Source organism: Mobula hypostoma, chromosome 4 (assembly GCF_963921235.1).
Source record: "Mobula hypostoma chromosome 4, sMobHyp1.1, whole genome shotgun sequence".
Taxonomy (NCBI): domain Eukaryota; kingdom Metazoa; phylum Chordata; class Chondrichthyes; order Myliobatiformes; family Myliobatidae; genus Mobula; species Mobula hypostoma.
Genome location: NC_086100.1, coordinates 24,286,453 through 24,306,943, shown reverse-complemented (window position 1 = coordinate 24,306,943; position 20,491 = coordinate 24,286,453). Strand labels below are relative to the sequence as shown.

General features: G+C 40.2%; 1 protein-coding gene across 2 annotated transcripts in view; it reads left to right on the top strand.

Moving 5' to 3' along the window:
* The window catches only part of dipk2ab (divergent protein kinase domain 2Ab), a 225,589-nt gene that overhangs the window by 156,217 nt on the left and 48,881 nt on the right, over positions 1–20,491 (top strand). Inside the window, exon 4 of one of the 2 annotated variants that reach the window (XM_063045403.1) lies at positions 1,727–2,840. The exons of the other annotated variant lie outside the window; for it this stretch is intronic. Within the exon in view, the coding sequence (XP_062901473.1) occupies positions 1,727–1,854 (128 nt within the window). The 3' untranslated portion in view covers positions 1,855–2,840. Of the gene's footprint in view, positions 1–1,726; positions 2,841–20,491 lie in introns of those variants that run through there. 2 annotated transcript variants of the gene reach the window in all.

Below are 20,491 nucleotides of genomic sequence, written 5' to 3'. Positions count from 1 at the left end.
TGCAAAAAAAGGAACTGGCAAATCCATACCTCTGAGTTTTAGAACTGTCAAAATAAAGAAAAAACAAGGACTTAACCAACAGTCCAATACCGTAAAGCTTTGCTAAAAAAATTATATTTGCAAATATTTAAAGAATGGAATCCATATTGGAAGCCCTTCATAGTCTCACCACTGAAATTAAGGAGGAATCACTTTCTCCACCAGGTGTAGATTGTCATGGTATGTTACTGTTGGGCAAAATATCCAGCCTAGTTTCTTTGCACATTGAATGCAGTATCAGGGCCCAGTTGGGCCTTAGAAGCAACACTGATAAATGTGGGGCTTTCATGTTCATGTGCATAGGGGTCTCCTGACAGTAGCAAGGTGGTTAAAAAGTTGAAATTTCCTAATGATGGAAATGCGAAGCGTTATTGATTTCTCTTTTCAAAGATGATACACCTGCTGGGTGCTTCCAGCATTTTCTGTTTTATTTGCAATGTAATCTCACTCAGTTTTCTAAATTTGGAATTTTTCTGGAAATTTGACTTCCTTTAAAAAAATTCCATTTGATTTTCAATTGACTGTGAAGCACTTCAGTCCTGGTACTTTAAAATCTGCTGAAATGCAAGATTTGAATTAATTGTCAAGCTTGTACTGTAGTTCTTGTGGCCTGATGGTAATACAATTATCTTTTATTTACTGTGAACATCTGCACTGCTCAATAATTAATCATAGAATGACTGAATAATGAGTAAATTAAATGCCTTGAGAACAATTCAGTACTTAAGAAAGTAAGCTGCATAGGGAGCACTATAATTTAACTTGGTATGTAGTATTACAGGACTTTAGTAGCATGCAAAATCTCAAGGGATTAGGCTGACCCACCTTTACATTCTACGGATTACTTTTATACCGGTTCAGCAATATGTTTTAATGAAATTGAAGTTCTTGTACAGAGAATATTATTTAGCATTCAGGGTTATGGTATTCTTATTTTTAGATAAGAATACTATATATTTTTTTTTAAAACTGCCCTGATACATCATGTTTGAAGAACTATAAAGATGTATATAATTTGCCAAAATGGTTATGGAGATGCAATGTTTACATTCCCTATGGAATGCGTGGGTTTTCTCTGAATCCTTTGGTTTCTTCAGCAGTTAGTAGGTTAATTGGTCATTGTAAACTTTTCCCTGATTAGGCTAGGGTTAAATCTGGGGTTGCTCGGTGATGCGGCTTGAAGGTGTATATCTTCAGAAAAGCATATTCTGTGCTGTATCTCTAAATAAGATAAATACATAAAATGGTTGACCATTGCAACAATATATAAAAGTTTGAACTGAGTGAATACATTTTCAATAATTGATGGATTTATAGGCATACAGTACATCAGCAATCAATGCACACAAGTTATTCATTAATCCCATATTTTTACAATTAATTTATATATTAATATATATTAATTAAAAGTATATTGATATTTTGTTTATAAATTGAAACTAGTATTACTAAACTTTAGTAAAGTGACAAAATAGAAAACAAATGAGTAAATTAAAAGATGCCAGCTAGATAGTAGTGACACAACTGGGTTTTTTGGATAAAGTCTCGCAGAAGAAAAATCTGGTTCGTTAAACAGCTTTCTGTAACTGCACTATTTCTCAGCTGAATTCACCCATATGTTAATCTTTCAGCTGGTATGCAGGGAATAATGTTGAATTCTAACTGGTTGCATCACTGTCTGGTATAGAGGGGCCACTGCACAGGATCGGAAAGAGCTGCAGAAAGTTGTGGGCCCCATCACTCAGAGCGTGCCCTTTTCGTGGGCCCCATCACTCTTCCCGTTTCTACCATCAAGGAGAAGGTATAGGAACCTAACAACACACATCAACATTTACGGAACAGCTTCTTCCTATCCATCATCAGATTTCAGATTGGACAATGAACCCATGAACAATAGCTATTTTTTCCCTCTCTTTGTGCACTACTTATTTATAGCTTTTATCACTATGTATTGCTGCCACAAAACAAAAAAATTCATGACATAAGTGGGTGATATTAAACCTGATTCTCATTCTAAACTAAGATTATTTGCAGAACATTTGTCTACTCATGTAATTGAACGGCTATGTAGGAGTAACTGTGATTAGTACTTTGCACAGTAATTCTGCATGGCAGTATTTTGCACAAATCTTACAGAAGTCAAACATTCTGTAATAATTAAGTTGTGTCTCTGTAACACCTTTGTAATTAAAACCTTTTGGGTCTTACCTTGGGTCAGTGATTGTATCTAGCTGCATTTTGGAGTTTGCATATGCAATCCAGGCAACTAAGATTTAATTAAGATTTGATTAAGATCTGATTAAAATCTGATTGGCTTTATTTGTCACATGTATTTTGAAACAGAGTGAAATGCATCATTTGCATCAATGACCAACACATTCAAAGAATGTGCTGGGGGCAGTCTGCAAATACACTATCCTTCTGGCACCAACATAGCATGCTCACAATTTACTAACCCTAATTTGTATGTCTTTGGAATGTGGAAGGAAACCATAGCACCCAGAGGAAACCTTGAATTAGCGAGTGAGAGAGTGATGTTGTTGCAGGACAGGAACTGTTTGAAAATAATCTTGTTGGGAGTGAGTTTTAGATCTGTCAGTGCACAACAGAGGCAGCCAGGTAGTGGCACAGCAGGGTAAAGTCAGGCAAAGCGATAGTGATAGGAGACACAATAGTTAGGGGCACAGACAGGAGATTCTCTGGTGTGTTGCCCTCTTCTTTTTGTTTTACTTTACTAACCCTTTGGTCAAATTAAGAATTATAAAGCTAAATTGTTTAATTGCATATCGTGTACTGGCTGTTAGTTCGTGGTACTGATTTGTAACAGGGTGACACATCACACAGCATCCACACAAACAGGAGGTTTTACACCTCAATCGCATATGTTTGGTGGGGTACATACTATTTCTGGTTAAGATCAGAGGACCAGAAACACCACAAAAGCAATAGGTATTCTATGGGATAGCACAGATTGTGATACTAGCATATCAGAACGCTTTAATGTCATTATGTAACATGAAATGGATTCATATTTGTTAGAAAACACTTATTAACATCCACAGTTGTATAGGGCAATCTCAATAGAAGCCATTAGCCATTAGAATTTGGTGCCAGAGGCCTGGAGCACATTTTACTTCACAGAATTGCAGAGTTTGTGCAGGTATAGAATCTTCCTGATGACAAGCAGAGGAGATGGCCATATTGAATGTGATTTGAACCAGTATTTATTGGGAAAACTTTCTACTTTAGAGATAATGAAATTCCATGGTTTACAGCAGTTGAAGTTTTGCATATCAGAAGCAAAGACTATAATTCATTGTAGACAACCTTGAGAAACTTGTGCCTGCATAGTGTGCTGATACTTTTTACGTTCCTGTACTTGGCTGTCACTGTAAATTTAGCTAATTTCTTCTGTAACATATGGATGAATGAAGAAGTGGAAGGTACTTTAATATGATATAGTAGTATGCTGTTTTCATGCTATTTGGCAGCTCAGTTCTATAATAAAGGCAATAAAGCAGTAATATTTTTCTTTAAAAATATTCTTTGTTATGTCTCAAGGACAATATTACTTGAAAATCTATCAGATGCTGTAAACCCTGTTCAGATATTTTTTAAGTCAATTACTTAGTTTCTCAAATTCTTGTAAGTCTTAACATTATTAAAGAAGTTGTTGCTTCTTCAACTCAACCTTGACAGTTGATTGTTATGCAGTTACTGATGGAATGAAAAAGAAATTTGTATTATACAATTGATTGCATGTTAGGCTCCTAGAATTCTTATTGATCCATTTGAAAACTAGTGTGTGACCAGATCAAAACGTAATATTATTCTGTACAGTCTTTCATTTAATTTAATATTGACCATCAAGCAATGTAACACAAGTTTTTTTTCGCACCAGATATGCTTGCTGTGGATATTAATTATATCTTGTAGGAGCAAATTAGGCTGTCACCAGAAATATAGCATTATTTGCTGATACCAATTTATCTGAAAGGAAAAGTACATAGGCAACCTTACAGGTTCCTTCATGAAAATCTTTAAATATGCTTTGGTTGAATCCAAAAAGACAAAGTAACATTTGGTTATTTATACACAGCAGTACCAATCCATTTATATTTCACCATTGACAATGTAAGGAAAGTGCATCCACTTCTTCAGCACAGTTAACTCTACCTCAACACCAGTCCTTTTATTACCTTTGATTTGTCTTAAACACAACATGAAAAAAATTACTGTGCTAAACCAAATTAAAAGCAGAAACAAGCAACTCTTATTTAATCATGCTATCAATACTGCTGAGGATATCAAATAATTATAACTAAAAAGATTCTGGTGATTAAGCCATGTTTTCTGTACAGTATTTTTTTAAAAGTTTAGAATTTTGAACATCAGGTTTTCTTTATAAAATTTCTGATGAAGTTTTTTTTAACCTTAATCACTAATGCACTAATTCTATTTCTTTTCCACGGATCTTTCTAACTACATTTTCTGATTTTTTTTTTGATTATCCAGCATTTGTAGTTTTGTTTTGCTTAGCAAAGATTAGAACATAGAACATAGAAAGGTACAGCACAGTACAGGCTCTTTGGCCCACAATGTTGTGCCGACCCTCAAACCCTGCCTCCCATATAAGCCCCACCTTAAAATCCTCCATATTCCTGTCTAGTAGTCTCTTAAACTTCACTAGTATATCTGCCTCCACCACTGACTCAGGCAGTGCATTCCACGCACCAACCACTCTCTGAGTAAAAAACCTTCCCCTAATATCCCCCTTGAACTTCCCACCCCTTATCTTTTAGCAGTTTTGTGGTACATTTTCTTAAAACCCACGCATGTACCCTGATTACATTGCAAAGAACTTTGCTATGGAAGGCCAAAGTTGCAAATAAACTTGACTTGCTATTCCAAACCAGGTGGGAGGACAATAGGGAACTTGAGTGGCCAGTGTGAGCAGATCCTATTCAGCATATCAGATCCTATATCATATCCTTCGTGACTGTCAATAATGTCTGTCACAGAGCAGTGCACACAAAATGCTAGAGGAACTCAGCAGGTCTGGCAGCATCTATGGAGGGGCATAAACAGTACATGTTTTGGGCTGAAGCTAGAATAAGGCTGGATCATTAGGACATGGAAAGGTAAGGGACAGAAGCCAGAGTAAGTAGGTGGGGGAAGAGGTAAAGTACCTGAAAGGTAGTAGGTGAGACCAGGTGGTGGTGGGGGGGGGGTGGAATTAAGTAAGGAGCTTCAAGGCGTTAGATGGAACAGGCTGAAAAGGGAAGAATCTGTTGTCTCCTGATAGATTCTTTCATTGTCAGCCTATTCCATCTATCACCTTCCAAATTCTTACTTTATGGACCATGGAACCAAAGGGGAGGGTGAAGAAAAGAGAAGGGTGAGAGGGTAACCAGAATGTGGAATGGGAAAAGAGAGGGTGGGGAGGAGAAATTACAAGAAGCTGCAGTTTAAGAAGCTGGGAGATGATAGGTGGAAGAGGTCACAGAGTCTGGATTACTCTGGTCTATGGTCATTACATACACCGTTGTTTCCGACTGGGTCTTCTGTTACCAATTGCCCTTTAAGTTGACCAATAATTCTTTTACTGTTGTTGAATCACATTGCCCAGTATAACCCAAAGCTGTGTTCTTAGCTTCCCTTTTGCCTGGACTACAATCTCATGATGTTTGCACAGGTATATTTCTTCAGTCCATGCTAAGGTAGATTAAGTTACCAGCAAATGGGGCAAAGATAGAAATTTATTTCACATTAAAATAACACATATCAAAGCTGATACATTTCTTGCTTTAAAAGTATACAGTTTAGAGTTAAGGTATTGTTCTGACTGTGTTAATGAACTAGAAATCCAGAGGCTTGGGCTTGTGATCTGAGAAAGACTGTAAGTGTAACACTCTGGTTAAGATTTTTACTACTATGCTGTAGGTATTTCATTTTAGCAGTTCTGTAAGAGGAGTCTGTGCTACTTTTACATAGAAAATATACAACACAATACAGGCCCTTCAGCCCACAAAGCTGTGCCGAACATGTCCCTACCTTAGAACTACCTAGGCTTTACCCATAGCCCTCCATTTTTCCAAGCTCCATGTACCCATCCAGGAGTCTCTTAATAGAGCCTATCGTTTCAGCCTCCATCACTGTTGCCGGCAGCCCATTTCACGTACTCACCCCCCTCTGCGTAAAAAAACTTGCCTCTGACATCTCCTCTGTACCTACTTTCAAGCACCTTAAAACTGTGCCCTCTCATGTGAACCATTTCAGCCCTGGGGGAAAGCCTCTGACTATCCACATGATCAATGCCTCTCATTATCTTGTACGCCTCTTATCAAGTCACCTCTCATCCTCCGTCGCTTCAAGGAGAAAAGGCCGAGTTCACTCAACCTATTCTCATAAGGCATGCTCCCCAATCCAGGCAACATCCTTGTAGATCTCCTCTGCACCCTTTCTATAATTTCCACGTCCTTCCTAGAGTGAGGTGACCAGAACTGAGCGCAGTACTTCAACTGGGGCCTGACCAGGGTCCTATATAGCTGTAACATTACCTCTCGGCTCTTAAACTCAATCCCACGATTGATGAAGGCCAATGCACCGTATGCCTTCTTAACCACAGAGTCAACCTGCGCAGCAGCTTTGAGTGTCCTATGGACTCGGACCCCAAGATCCCTCTGATCCTCCACACGGCCAAGAGTCTTATGTTTAATACTATATTCTGCCATCACACTTGACCTACCAAAATGAACCACCTCACACTTATCTGGGTTGAACCCCATCTGCCACTTCTCAGCCCAGTTTTGCATCTTATCGATGTCCTGTTGTAACCTCTGACAGCCCTCCACACTATTCACAACACCTCCCACCTTTGTGTCATCAGCAGATTACTAACCCATCCCTCCACTTCCTCATCCAGGTCATTTATAAAAATCAAGAAGAGTAGGGGTCCTAGAACAGATCCCTGAGGCACACCACTGGTCACTGACCTCCATGCAGAATATGACCTGTCTGCAACCTCTCTTTGTCTTCTGTGAGCAAGCCAGTTCTGGATCCACAAAGCAAGTTCCCCTTGGATCCCATGTTTCCTTACTTTCTCAATAAACCTTGCATGGGTTACCTTATCAAACGCCTTGCTGAAATCCATATACACTACATCTATTGCTCTCCCTTCATCAATATGTTTAGTCACATCCTCAAAAAATTCAATCAGGCTCGTAAGGCCTTTGACAAAGCCATGCTGACTATTCCTAATCATATCATGCCTCTCCAAGTGTTCATAAATCCTCCCTCTCAGGATCTTTTCCATCAACTTACCAACCACTGAAATAAGACTCACTGGTCTATAATTTCCTGGGCTATCTCTACTCCCTTTCTTGAATAAAGAAACAACATCTGCAACCCTTCAGTCCTCCGGAACCTCTTCCGTCCCCATTGATGATGCAAAGATCAATGCCAGCACTGTCACAGGAAAGTGGTATCCATTATCAGGGATCCCCATCTCCCATTACATGCTCTCTTTTCGCTGCTGCCATCAGAAAAAAGGTTCAGGAACCTCATTTCTCACACCACCAGATTCAGCAACAGTTATTACCCCTCAACCATCAGGCTCTTTAACCAAAGGGAATCACTTAATTAAGCTTCAGCTGCTCCATCATTGAAATGTTCCCACAACCAATGTCCTGACGAAGGGTCTCGGCCTGAAACATCGACTGTACCTCTTCCTAGAGATGCTGCCTGGCCTGCTGCGTTTACCAACAACTTTGATGTGTGCTGCTTGAATTTCCAGCATCTGCAGAATTCCTGTTGTTTCCACAACTAATGGACTCACCTTCAATGTTCTCAATATTTATTGTTCAATAGGTACACTTAATGTCAAGAAATGCATACAGTATACATCCTGAAATTCATTTTCTTTGCTAACATCCATGAAGACAGAGGAGTGCCTGAAAGAATGAATGACAGTTAAATGTTAGAACCTCAAAGCTCCCCTCCCATTTCCCCATCTCCCCCTTCCCATGTACAAGCTGCAGCAAGGCAACGACCCCCCCCCCACCAGCAAAAAAAAGCATCAACATCATCCACCTAGTACTCAAGTGTGCAGCAAAGCATCAATAAAGACACAGGCTTGCAGCACCCCGATGACTAGTCATACACCCGGTAATTCTACATAGCACAGGCGCTCTCTCTCCCTAATAAAGGAAAAAGGGGTGTCCCTGTTTCACAGTGAGAGGGGAGACATAACAAACAACTCGCTGATTTATGATGTTAAAAGTCTGTTACATCACTTTTGCCGAGCTCTGCTCACAAAGAATCAGCCTCGAGGCTCTGGTCTCTGGACACAAAGCCGGCAGCTAACCCACTGCTCTGGATGTTCCATGTTCTCCTGTGACACCTCAGTCAGGAGCACCAGCCTTGAATCAGCCCATCTCCAGAGCTACGAAAGTATGACACCCTGAAGGCACGCTAGTCTTCCAGGTCATGTCTTTGGGATATCAAAAAGTGGCTGGTCGTGAGACCCTAAGGGCGGTCCCATTCCTGCAAAGAATTGAAGTCAGAGTATAACTCCAGGTCAGGGTCTTCAAAGGAACCTTGAAAAGGAAAAACAAGACACATCAAAGAAGAAATAGAGCTGTTTCCAAAGTTGCAAGCAAGGGAGTTGCTGTTCAGTGCCATCTTGAATTTGCTTTGCCCTCCTTTGTGCTTATCTATTTATTATTTTTTTTTTGCACGGTTTGTTGCCTTTTGCACACTGGTGCCCAAGTTGATTCTGTTATAGTTATATATGATAGATTTTTTTGAGTATGTCCGCAAGTAAATTGAGCTTTGGGTTGTATGTGGTGACGTATATGTACTTTGGTAACAAATTTATTTTGAACTTTGATAGAGAATAGTACAGCATGGAAACAGGCCACTTTGTCCATCCAACTCATCCACAGTGATCAGTGAGCGCCCTTCTGTATTTATCCTATCTTTCTCCACTTGGTCAATATCCTTCTATAACTAGGCTATTCAAGTGCTGAAGGAATGCTGTCAGCAACCTAACTTCAATCTCCCCACCCCCCCCCCCATCTCTCCCTCCTCTCCCCACCCCTGGTCTCTACTCGCACCCTTCTCTCCAGGGATGAACATGGAACCAATGAGTAATATTCTAGAGCAGTTTTGAATTTATTCTGCACATAAATCAGACAAAATTGTGTTATAGTTAGAGAGTGGCTGCCTCTAGTTGTTAATCCTGTATAGAAGAAAATAAATGTGCAATCAAACTGGAATTCCACATTGTTGAGATCTCAATCATGGTAAGATAATTGCATAAGAATTGCAAATACAATTAAAAATTTCAGAGCTTAACATGGTTTGTGATGAGGGAGCCTTGTCTAATTTCCTCATTGCAGAGAAGCATAAATGCTGCATGTAAATTCTTGTGTTTCATGATTTAGTCACCGAATATGAAAAAAAGATGCAATTCTATTTTTTTTCAGTCTAATATTTCTTTATCTCCATTCAATTTCTGTTTTCTTCTTTGTACCTTCCAGTTTTTCTTGGCTTTAAAATGTTTATTCTTGTGTGAGCAGAGGTGAAAAGTACAGAAGGTGAATCAGTAGTACAGAGTTTTCAGGAGTGAGCTCAGTCTTTCCCTGTGACTACCTTTCAAGTGTATTTTTGAGTATTTTACCATGGATTTTGGGTGCTTTTTTTCTCTCACTTCTCTTCAGCCATATGTTAAGGTCTAACTTCATTCCGGTGTTTGATTGTGTGAAATGAAAACAGGAAATGTGACATTGAATGAACGTTGAATTTTCAAATAGACAGAGATATGAGGAATATGGCCAGGCATTTTAAAGGTCAAATCAATAAATTGGTGTATTTTTGTCACATGTCTCTCAGTACAGTGAAAAACTTGTCTTGCATAACATTTGAATCAATTCATTACAACAATGCATTCAGATAGTAAAAGGTAAAATAATTACAGAATACAGGATAAAGTGATACAGCTACAAAGAAAGTGCAGCGTAGACACAAGGTCATAACAAGGAAGATTGTGAAGTCAAGAGCCATCAAGGACCCCTAGTATATTAAGATGGACTCTTGATTTCTGATGTACCTCGTTATGACCTTGCACCTTATTGTCTGCCTGTGTTTTCTCTGTAATACAAATGCTTCATTCTGCATTCTATTATTGTTTTTCCTTGTACTATCTCATGCACTGTTGGGCACCATTCATACAGATCAATTAATTACAAGACAAATTTTGCACTACTCCTGGGTACATGTGACAATAATAAACAAGTTAACCAATTTGTCCTTTACAGTGTCTGTCTGTATTCCTCATATCACTGTACATTTGCAAATTCAATTAACATGCAGTGTCAACTTTCTTGTTTTTAAATGAATTGTAGCTTTTATTAGTTAACTGTTCCTATTCAAATTTTAAAATTTCCGCGTCAAAATGGGTTATCATTATCAACAACGAAATTTTTAAGCTATTTCTTCATTGTCCAGCAACAAATGCAATTTCATATTTACCTCATGCTGAAATCCTTTGGCAATAATTTACAAATGGAAATCTGCATTTTTCTCATTTAATAGCATTTTGCCACACAGAAGTTGTATGTCATTGTTGTATAAAACAGCAATCACTACACTTCAAAAGTAATTGTCTTTAAAATGCATTGTGAAACCTTGAGGTATCTCAAGTCTAGAGCCTGCTATATATAGTATGTCAGCTCTTTCGTAACCTTTATGGATACAGTTTTCATGGCTAATAGGCCAGCTGCTTTATAACCTTTTTCATTTGATATGTGATGTTTACTTTGAGGTGCAGCACTATGTATACAGTCACAGTCAGTTTCTAAACTCCAAAATATGTAACATAATCTGAGGTTCTTATCTAGATTTGGAGACAGTAGCTTTTGTTTCTGGTGCCTGTGGGGCTTGACCTAAGGACGTAGTTAGTTAAGGAGTGAAAAGACAAAATCCTAAAACTACTCAGCATTCCAAGGGCTATCAGTGGAGTGAGAAACAATTCGCATTTTAGCTGATAATCAAATGCAGAAAAGGTTGTGAAAACAGGTGCTGAGGAAAGACTGAAAGCAAAAGGATGTGATAGCATTCCAGCAGGAGAGAGTGAATCAGAAATTGGTTAATTTTGTATGGCAAAAGTGTTATAATGGGACAAGTAAAGATACCCTAGGGATCGTAAACACAAAATAATCTGCAGATGCTGGGGTCAAAGCAACACTCACAACACGCTGGAGGAACTCAGCGTCGAGCAGCATCAGTGGAAAAGATCGGTCGACATTTCGGGCCGGATCCCTTCGTCAGGACTGTAGGGGGGAAGGGGCAGAGGCCCTATAAAGAAGGTGGGGGGAGGGTGGGAAGGAGAAGGCTGGTAGGTTCCAGGTGAAAAACCAGTAAGGGGCAAGATAAAGGGGTAGGGGAAGGGAGGCAGGGAGGTGATGGGCAGGAAAGGTGAAGAAAGAATAGGGGAAAACACAATGGGTGGTAGAAGGAGGCAGAACCAAGAGGGAGGTGGTAGGCAGCTGAGGGAGGGGGCAGAGTGACATAGGGATAGGGGAAGGGAGGGGGAGGGAATTACCGGAAGTTGGAGAATTCTATGTTCATACCAAGGGGCTGGAGACTACCTAGATGGTATATGAGGTGTTGCTCCTCCAACCTGAGTTTAGCCTCATCCTGGCAGTAGAGGAGGCCATGTATGGACATATCTGAATGGGAGTGGGAAGCAGAGTTGAAGTGGGTGGCTACTGGGAGATCCTGTCTGTTTTGGCGGACGGAGCGGAGGTGCTTGACGAAGCGGTCCCCCAGTGTGTGTCGGGTTTCACCAATGTAGAGGAGGGCGCACCAGGAGCACCGGATGCAATAGATGACCCCAACAGACTCACAAGTGAAGTGTTGCCTCACTTGGAAGTACTGTTTGGGGCCCTGAATGGTGGCAAGAGAGGAGGTGTAGGGCCAGGTGTAGCACTTGTGCTTACAGGGATAAGTGCCAGGTGGGAGATCCGTGGGGAGGGACGTGTGGACCAGGGAGTCGTGGAGGGACCGGTCCCTGCGGAGGGGGTGGAGAGGGAAAGATGTGCTTAGTGGTGGGGTCCTGTTGAAGGTGGCAGAAGTTGCGGAGGATAATGTGTTGGATCCGGAGGCTAGTGGGGTGGTAGGTGAGGACAAGGGGAACTCTGTCCCTGTTGTGGTGGCGGGAGGATGGGGTGAGAGCCGAAGTGCGGGAAATGGAGGAGATACGGGTGAGGGCATCGTTGATGACAGCAGAAGGAATACCCTAGGGATGATGTAAACAGGAGCAACAGAATCATTAATTGATATTACAGAAGATGAATGCTGGAAATCGGAAATAAAAACAAAATGTTAAAAATGCTCATATGAAATTCTTGAATCCAAATTTTGAGTTTCAAAGTTCCAAAAGCATTGAGACTGCTGATGAAATAATATTACTGAAATCTATTTCACATTATACTCATTTGAGTTGCGTTGGAGGTTGAGGACTAAGCTCAGGTTGGAAGTGACAAAGAAAGTTAAAATGACAGTGGACCAGAGTTCAGGTTATGTTGAGAGATTAAATGGAAGTGTTGTGCTCCAACTGGAGAAATCACTCAATTAATCTACACTGAGGCTGCATGATCAACAGCAAGTATAGTATAATAAACAGGTTGGAAGGTACAAGTGATTTGTTACTCATCTTGGAAAATATATTCAGGTTGTTCAACATCGATAGAGTGAGGAGGTGAAAGGGTAGCTGTGTAACTCATGGGGTTGTATGGGAAGATGCTATGAAAAAGAGAGTGTTGTTTCATCATTGTTTTCGGAACACCTGAAAAACCTCAACTAGATTCCTGCTTCAGCATGCTGAATTGCTGAATGGTAGGGGAAAATGGTGTGAGAAACGTCTCAATAATAATTAGATTTGATTTGAATTTCAGTTTGCACTGTATAAATTGTGACAGTAGCAAACAATCTTCTGTTTGCAGTCTAGACTCCGAATCCTAGATTGAAACAGCACAGATAACGTCAATAGGTACAATCTATTTGGGCCTCATTGCATTTTCTGTGTTCTTGTAAAATCATTTGCTTTAATGTATACATCACTATTTTAGTTTCATAAGCTAGAACTGAATGGAATATAGAATTTGCATAATAGCACTGTAAACAAAGCTCAACTATGTTCAATCTTTTTGCATTGCTAAACTAATTGAGGGATTAATTTACTGTCCTCCCTCAATTTGTTCAAAATATTTAAAAACGGTTATTAGCTCAGATCAGAAGAGTTCCTGGGCAAGTACTTTCAATATAATGCGAAAGCTTGTCTTAAGTGGTAATTGTTTTATTCGGCCAGGCTATCAGGTTCATCAGTATGGTTTCTGAAGTAACTGATGAGGACAGCTCTAATACCTGGGTCTCTGTACCTCCCTTTTCAACTAGATCCTTGACTTCTTCACTGAGAGGCCAAAGTCTGTGCAGCTTGGACATAACATCTCCTCACTGACATCAACTCTGGTGCACTTCTAGGATGTGTGCTTAACCCACTACTCTACTCTCCCCAGCCACAACTGTATGGCTGGGCACAGCTCAAATGGCATCTTATAAATTTGCTGACAATACATCTATGGTTGGTAGAATTTTAGATGGTGACGAGGAGGAGTACAGGAGTGAGATAGATCAGCTGGTTGAGTGGTGTTGCAGCAACAACCGTACACTCTGTGTAAGTAAGACCAAGGAATTGATTGTGGACTTCAGAAGGTGCAAATCGAGGGAGCACGCACAGGCCCTCTTTGAGGGATCAGAAATGGAAAAGGTGAGCAGTTTTAAGTTCCTGGGTGTCAGCATCTGTTAATCTACGCATTCTGGGCCGAACATATTGAAGCAGTTACAAAGAAGGCACGACTACGTCTAAATTTCATTAGGAGTTTGAAGAGATCTCGTATGTCACCAAATGCGCTTGTAGGTTTCTACAGATGTACGATAGAGAGCACTCTAACTGGTTGCATCACCGTCTGGTATGTAGGGACCACTGCACAGGATCAGAAATAGCGACAAAAGGGTACTAGCCTTCCCAGCATCCAGGGAACTTCAAAAGGTGATGCTTCAAAAAGGTAGCATCCATCATTAAGGACTCAACCAGGATATGCCCTCTTCTCATTACTACCATCAAGAAGGAGGTAGAGGAGGTTGAAGACGCACTCTCGACGTTTTAGAAACAGATTCTCCCCTCCACCATCAGATATTTGAATGGACAATCAACACATGAACATTTCCTCAGTTTTTTTTATATATGTACTTACTGTAATTTATAGTTTTTATTACTATATGTTGCAATGTACTGCTGCTGAGAAACAACACAGTTGATGACATGCTTGTGATATTAAAATCGATTCTGATTCTGAGGCCTCATTAGTGTAGATTAATACAGCTTGTGGATTTGAAGTATTTTATGGTGGCAGTATGTGTGATATCTCACGAATGTCATTATCGGGGTAGGATCCTGCTGTAGGATGTCTGATAGGCAATGAGCTTTGTGCTAGGGTCTTGATATTGACTTACATTTACTGGTACTGAAAAAAATTGATGAATTTCAAAATTGATGTATCTATTTTTTGAAAGATAACACCCCAGCTGTTGGACATGTCCTACGATGTGCCATTAACATTTTATTATCAGAAAGTAGTATTGTGCTCTGGGATCAACTTGGCGGAGGAACCTTATGTGATGAACATTGAGCCCATTTTCCCATATGCTTTTGTGAATGAGTCAATTTTAAACTTAGTATCCAGAAGTGCTCAATGCTATCACATCTGTAAACTGAATACTATGGTCCTTGGTTCTGCAGTGAAGGTAATATAGACTAAATAGTTTCTCTTTGCCCCTGGACTATTCAGCAGAAAATATCTGGAGAAGTATCAGGGACTTGATGCATCCTACATATCAGTCTGAGGTAAGGGCCATGGGAGTATCACGGCTGGCCTAATTCTGATCTAGTGTAATGAAGAGTTACTTTCTTTTGATTGTGACCCCATGTTGCTTTGATAAATATACAATGAAATTCCAATTTGGGCTTACCTTGTTATTTTGTGTTTGTGTGTGTCTACGCTATGACTTCTATGTTGCAGCCAAGCATTTGAGCGGAAAGGATCCAAAGATGTAATTGAGTTCTGATTAAGGGTCATTGACTTGAAGTCTTAATTCTATTTCTTTTTCCTCAGCTAACTGCCTGGTCTGAATATTTTTGTCTTCATTTCAGAATTTCATGGGTTGATCCCAATAGAAGACCATCAGCTTGGGTGAAAAAGATCCTGTGGTCTGCCTGAAACCACTTCTGCCTGAGTTGTACACAACCAAGTTGTAGCTTTGGCAGCTTAAAAACATTCAATATTAGGGAATACTGAATTGTTGAAGTGCTGATTACTTGAAGGATGTCTGGGAATGTGTTGAAATAGTTGACCTGGCTGGTAACAAATGCATCGATGAGAGTTCAGCAGCAGATGTTTTAACTCCAAAGCAGGAGTTAACATGTGAAACAAGTGGAAAGACATCTTAATTGTCTGATCTTTCCAATCATCCTGTTAATTTTATAAATCCTTTCTGGGCTATTTCCAATGCTTTACATGGTTCTGTAGTGCACAGTACTCTGTTCCTAAAACTGTAGCAGTGTGAACTCCATGCTTTTCTGTTCTTGGAAGAAGCACCAGATCTTTTGGATCTTTTACTGCATGTGTTTGAAAATAGATCAGATTTTCTTCAGGGAAAACAAGCATTACATAATGGAAAATCAAAAAGGATGCCAAAAATCTGAAATAAAGACAAAATCATGTTGAGAACACACAGCAGCTTGGGCAGCATGTGTGGAAAGGAAAACAGAATTAACGTTTCAGATCAAAGACCCTTTAGATCTATTGCCTGACTTCTGATAGAACTCTTTGTGGAATTACAGCCATTTTCCTATGTAGCTGTCACAAAGTTCAGGACATGAATGAATATGAATGTGCATAAACATGGAAGCACTGAATTTCTAGGAGTTCCTGTACCTATCATTCTTACGTTGCAAAGTACTGACCTTTTGGAAATCTGCTTTGACGATAGTGCCATATTAGACCAGGTGCATGTTCAGTGACAGCATTAATTTCAGTAGAAAATCAGAATCAGGCTTATTATCACCGGCATGTGTTGTGAAATTTGTTAGCTTAGCAGCAGCAGTTTAATGTGATGCATAATATAGACGAAGGGGGAAAAAAAGATAAATAAGCAAATAAGTTGCAGTATATGTATATTGAATAGATTAAGAATTGTGCATAAACAAATAATATAAGAAGGAAGGTAGTGTTCACAGGTTCAATGTCCATTTGGGAATCGGATGGCAGAGGGGAAGGAGCTGTTCCTGAATCGCTGAGTGTGTGCCTTTAAGCTTCTGTACCTCCTATACCTGATAGTAACAGTGAGAAAGGGGCATGCCCTGTGTGCCGGAGGTCCTTAATAATGGATGTTGCCTTTCTGAGACAATGCTCCTTGAAGATGTCTTATGTACTCTGTACTAGTACCCAAGATGGAGCCAACTAAATTTACAACCTTCTGCAGTAGCCCCCCTCCCCATTACCAGACTGTGATGCAGCCTGTTGGAATGCTCTCCATGGTATATCTATAGATGTTTTTGCGTGTATTTGTTAGGACATACCAAATCTCTTCAAACTCCTAATGAAGTATAGTCACTGTCTTGCCTTCTTTATAACTGCATCAATATGTTGGGACTAGGTTAGGTCCTGAGAGATCTTGACACCGAGGAACTTGAAACTGCTCACTCTCTCCAATTCTGATCCCTCTGTGTACATTGATGGGTGTTCCTTCGTCTTACCCTTCCTGAAGTCCATGATCAGCTCTTTTGTCTTACTGACATAGCGTGCCAGGTTGTTGTTGCGACACCATTCCACTAGTTGGCATATCTTGCTCCTGTACGCCCTCTCGTCACCATCTGAGATTTACCAACAATGATTGTATCATCAGCAAATTTATAGATGGTGTTTGAGCTATGCCTAGCCACACAATCATGGGTAGAGAGAGGGTAGACCAGTGGGCTAAGCACACACCTCTGAGGTGCACTAGTATTGATCATCAGCAAGGAGGAGATATTATCACCAATCCACACAGATTATGCTCTTTCAATTAGGAAGTCGAGGATCCAATTACAGAGGCCCAGGTTCTGTAACTTCTCAATCAAGATTGTGGGAATGATGGTGTTAAATGCTGACCTATAGTCTATGAACAGCATCCTGATATAGCTGTTTGTATTGTCCAGGTCATCTAAAGCTGTGTGAAGAGCCATTGAGATTACATCTACTGTTGTCCTATTGTGGCGATAGGCAAATTGCAGTCGGTCCAGGTCCTTGCTGAGGCGGGAGTTCAGTCTAGTCATGACCAACCTCTCAAAGCATTTCATCACTGTAGATGTGAGGGCTACCGGGCTGTAGTCATTAAGGCAGCTCTCATTCTTAGGCACTGGTATAATTGTTGCCTTTTGGAAGCAAGTGGGAACTTCCACCCGTAGCAGTGAGAAGTTGAAAATGTCCTTGAATACTCCTGCCAGTTGGTTGGCACAAGTTTTCAGAGCCTTACCAGGTACACCATTGGGACCTTGCGCTTTGAGAGGGTTCACCCTCTTTAAAGACAGCCAAACATCGGCCTCTGAGACAGAGATCACAGAGTCACCAGGTGCAGCAGGGATCTTCACAGTAGTAGTTATATTCTCCCTTTCAAAGCAGGCATGGAAAGCCTTAAGTTCATCTGGAAATGTAACATCGCTGCCATTCATGCTGTTGTATTTCGCTTTGTAGGAAGTAATATCTTGCATACCGTGCCAGAGTTGTCGTACATCCTGTGTCGCCTCCAACCTCATTCAAAATTGTCTTTTCGTCCTTGAAATAGCCCTCCACAAATCATACCTGGTTTTCTGGTACAGACCTGGGTTGCCAGACTTGAATGCCACAGATCTAGCCTTCAGTAGACAACGTACCTCCTGGTTCATTCACGGCTTTTGGTTTGGGAATATACAATAAGTCTTTGTAGGCACACACTCATCCACACAGGTTTTAATGAAGTCGGTAACAACCAGATACTCATCCAGATTTGAAGATGAATCCCTGAATATAGTCCAGTCCACTGATTCAAAGCAGTCCTGTAAGTGCTCCCGTGCTCGTCTTGTCCATACCCTGGCCCTCACTACTGGTGCTGCAGTCTTCAGTCTCTTCCTTTGCTCAGGGGGTAGAAGTACAGCCAGGTGATTAGAGTTCCCGAAGTGAGGGCGTGGAATAGCACGCTAGGCATTCTTGATGGTGGTGTAGCAATAGTCCAGTGTGTTGTTTCCTCTGGTCTTGCAAGTGATCTGTTGATGGTAATTGCTTAGTAATTTTTTCACACTGGCCTGGTTAAGATCCCCCAAAATGATGGTGAAGGCATTAGGGTGCACCGTTTCGTGCATGTTGATCCCGTTGCTCAGATCATCTGAAACTTGATTGATATTGACATGAGGTGGAATGTATACCGCTACGAAAGTGATCCTGGAAACCTCCTGTGGTAGATAAAATGGATGGCACTTAACTGCAATATATTCCAGGTCTGGTGAACAGAATTGGGATAGCACTGATATATTTGCGTACCATGAAGAGTTGATCATGAGGTATACTCCTCCACCTCTGCTTTTGAGAGACTCTATAGATCTGTCCTGACGGTGTATAGTAAACCCGTCAATCTGTATCGCTGCATCTGGTATGGAAGTGGTTAACCAGGATTCAGTGAAACAAAGGACACACGCAGTCCTAATGTCCCTCTGATTCAGTACCCTAGCTCTGAGATCATTGATTTTATTCACCCAACACTGCACGTTTCCCAACAAGATAGTCGGTATTGATAGTTTAAAACCCGTTTCCTTAAATGCACTTATGTCACTGACCTGCAGCCACGTTTCCTCTGTGGAATCCGGCGAGGAGTACAGATGACTGAAAGGAAGAAAGATGAGTTCAGATAATTTAGATTAATGTGAATTGCTTTAAACAAATCGTGTTTCTCTCTGATATTTTAGATTTATTTTAATGTTGAAATGTTTTTAACATATTAATAATTTTATGATACAAAAAAGTTAAAAGTTGAATTTTTATGCATGTCAGATATTTACAAACATTCAAGCTCTTGGATCGTACCTATGCCGTACATGCAGGCTCCTTTTGGAAAACTTGCCACTTATACTGTAGTTAGAATCCCCATTGACCAGAGCAGTGCCAGGTTTGTGAACCATGGCGATCTGTTTCATGTAAATAAAGAGCTAATAGTTAGGGAAGTGGGTGTCTTGTCACTCCTGGGAAATTGTGTGCCTAGCATATTTTATTTTCACATCCTTCTATTAAATACTCATTTCTCCACCCTTAAAAACATCTGCAAGTACTCCCAATATTTCTTATGTACCTCCCCAAAATTATATAGACAATTTCAATTACTTAAGAATGAGTCTTTGAAAATTAGAATACTATACAGACGATGATTTCCTACCCCCTCACCACTTTCCCCATGTGTTGGTGGAACATTAAACTAGAAATCTGGAAATGCACTAATATACAATATACATAAAGAGATGCCAACAAAAATATCCAAGTATTTCAAATAAAATGAAAACGTAAAAGAACTAATTACGATCACATTTCTCTAGTCCATGATCCAACCGAGATATTGCTGCCCCACTTTATGTACCTTCAGGCAGAGAGTCAGGTTTTGCCTGAGTTATGATGATGTCATAACTTTCCCCTTCATTATTCGCAGCACTTGAGGTTGGACTTAAACAGTAAGTGATTGACCATGGCCATTAATCCAGAACAAAAATGTCAGAAGCAGACTAAATGAAAAAGGAGTGTTAAGAGTATCTGAAATGAGTTATACCAGCACCAATCAACCAACAGCACCCAGCGTGTCTGCTCTGTGAAGTTTTTTTCAAATGATACAATGAAACCATCTGGGCTCCTTGAGCATTTGAAGAGAAACCACTCGATAAAGCAAACAAAAACTTGTCTTATCTTTAGTCATTTTGTGAAAACTTTTTAAAACTGCAAACGCTTCAAAACATGTTTGCCAGCACTTTACAGTCAACAGTGATAGTTTACATGCCTCATATAACAGTTCATTGCTCATTGCTAAAGCTGGAAAGCCTTATACAATTGGAGAAGAATTAATTCTGCCAGCAATAAGGGAGATTTGAATAAGGTTTTGCATAAATCACCAGACCAAATAATTAAAGCAATTCTACTCAGCAACAACTCTATTCAAAGAGGAATAGATGAAGTATCTGAGAATGTGGAAGACGCATTTTGTAACATACTTAGGACAGCAGAATTTGCCTTGCAGTCGGATGAGTCAACTTTGTCAGGCAATGAATCTTTGCTCCTTG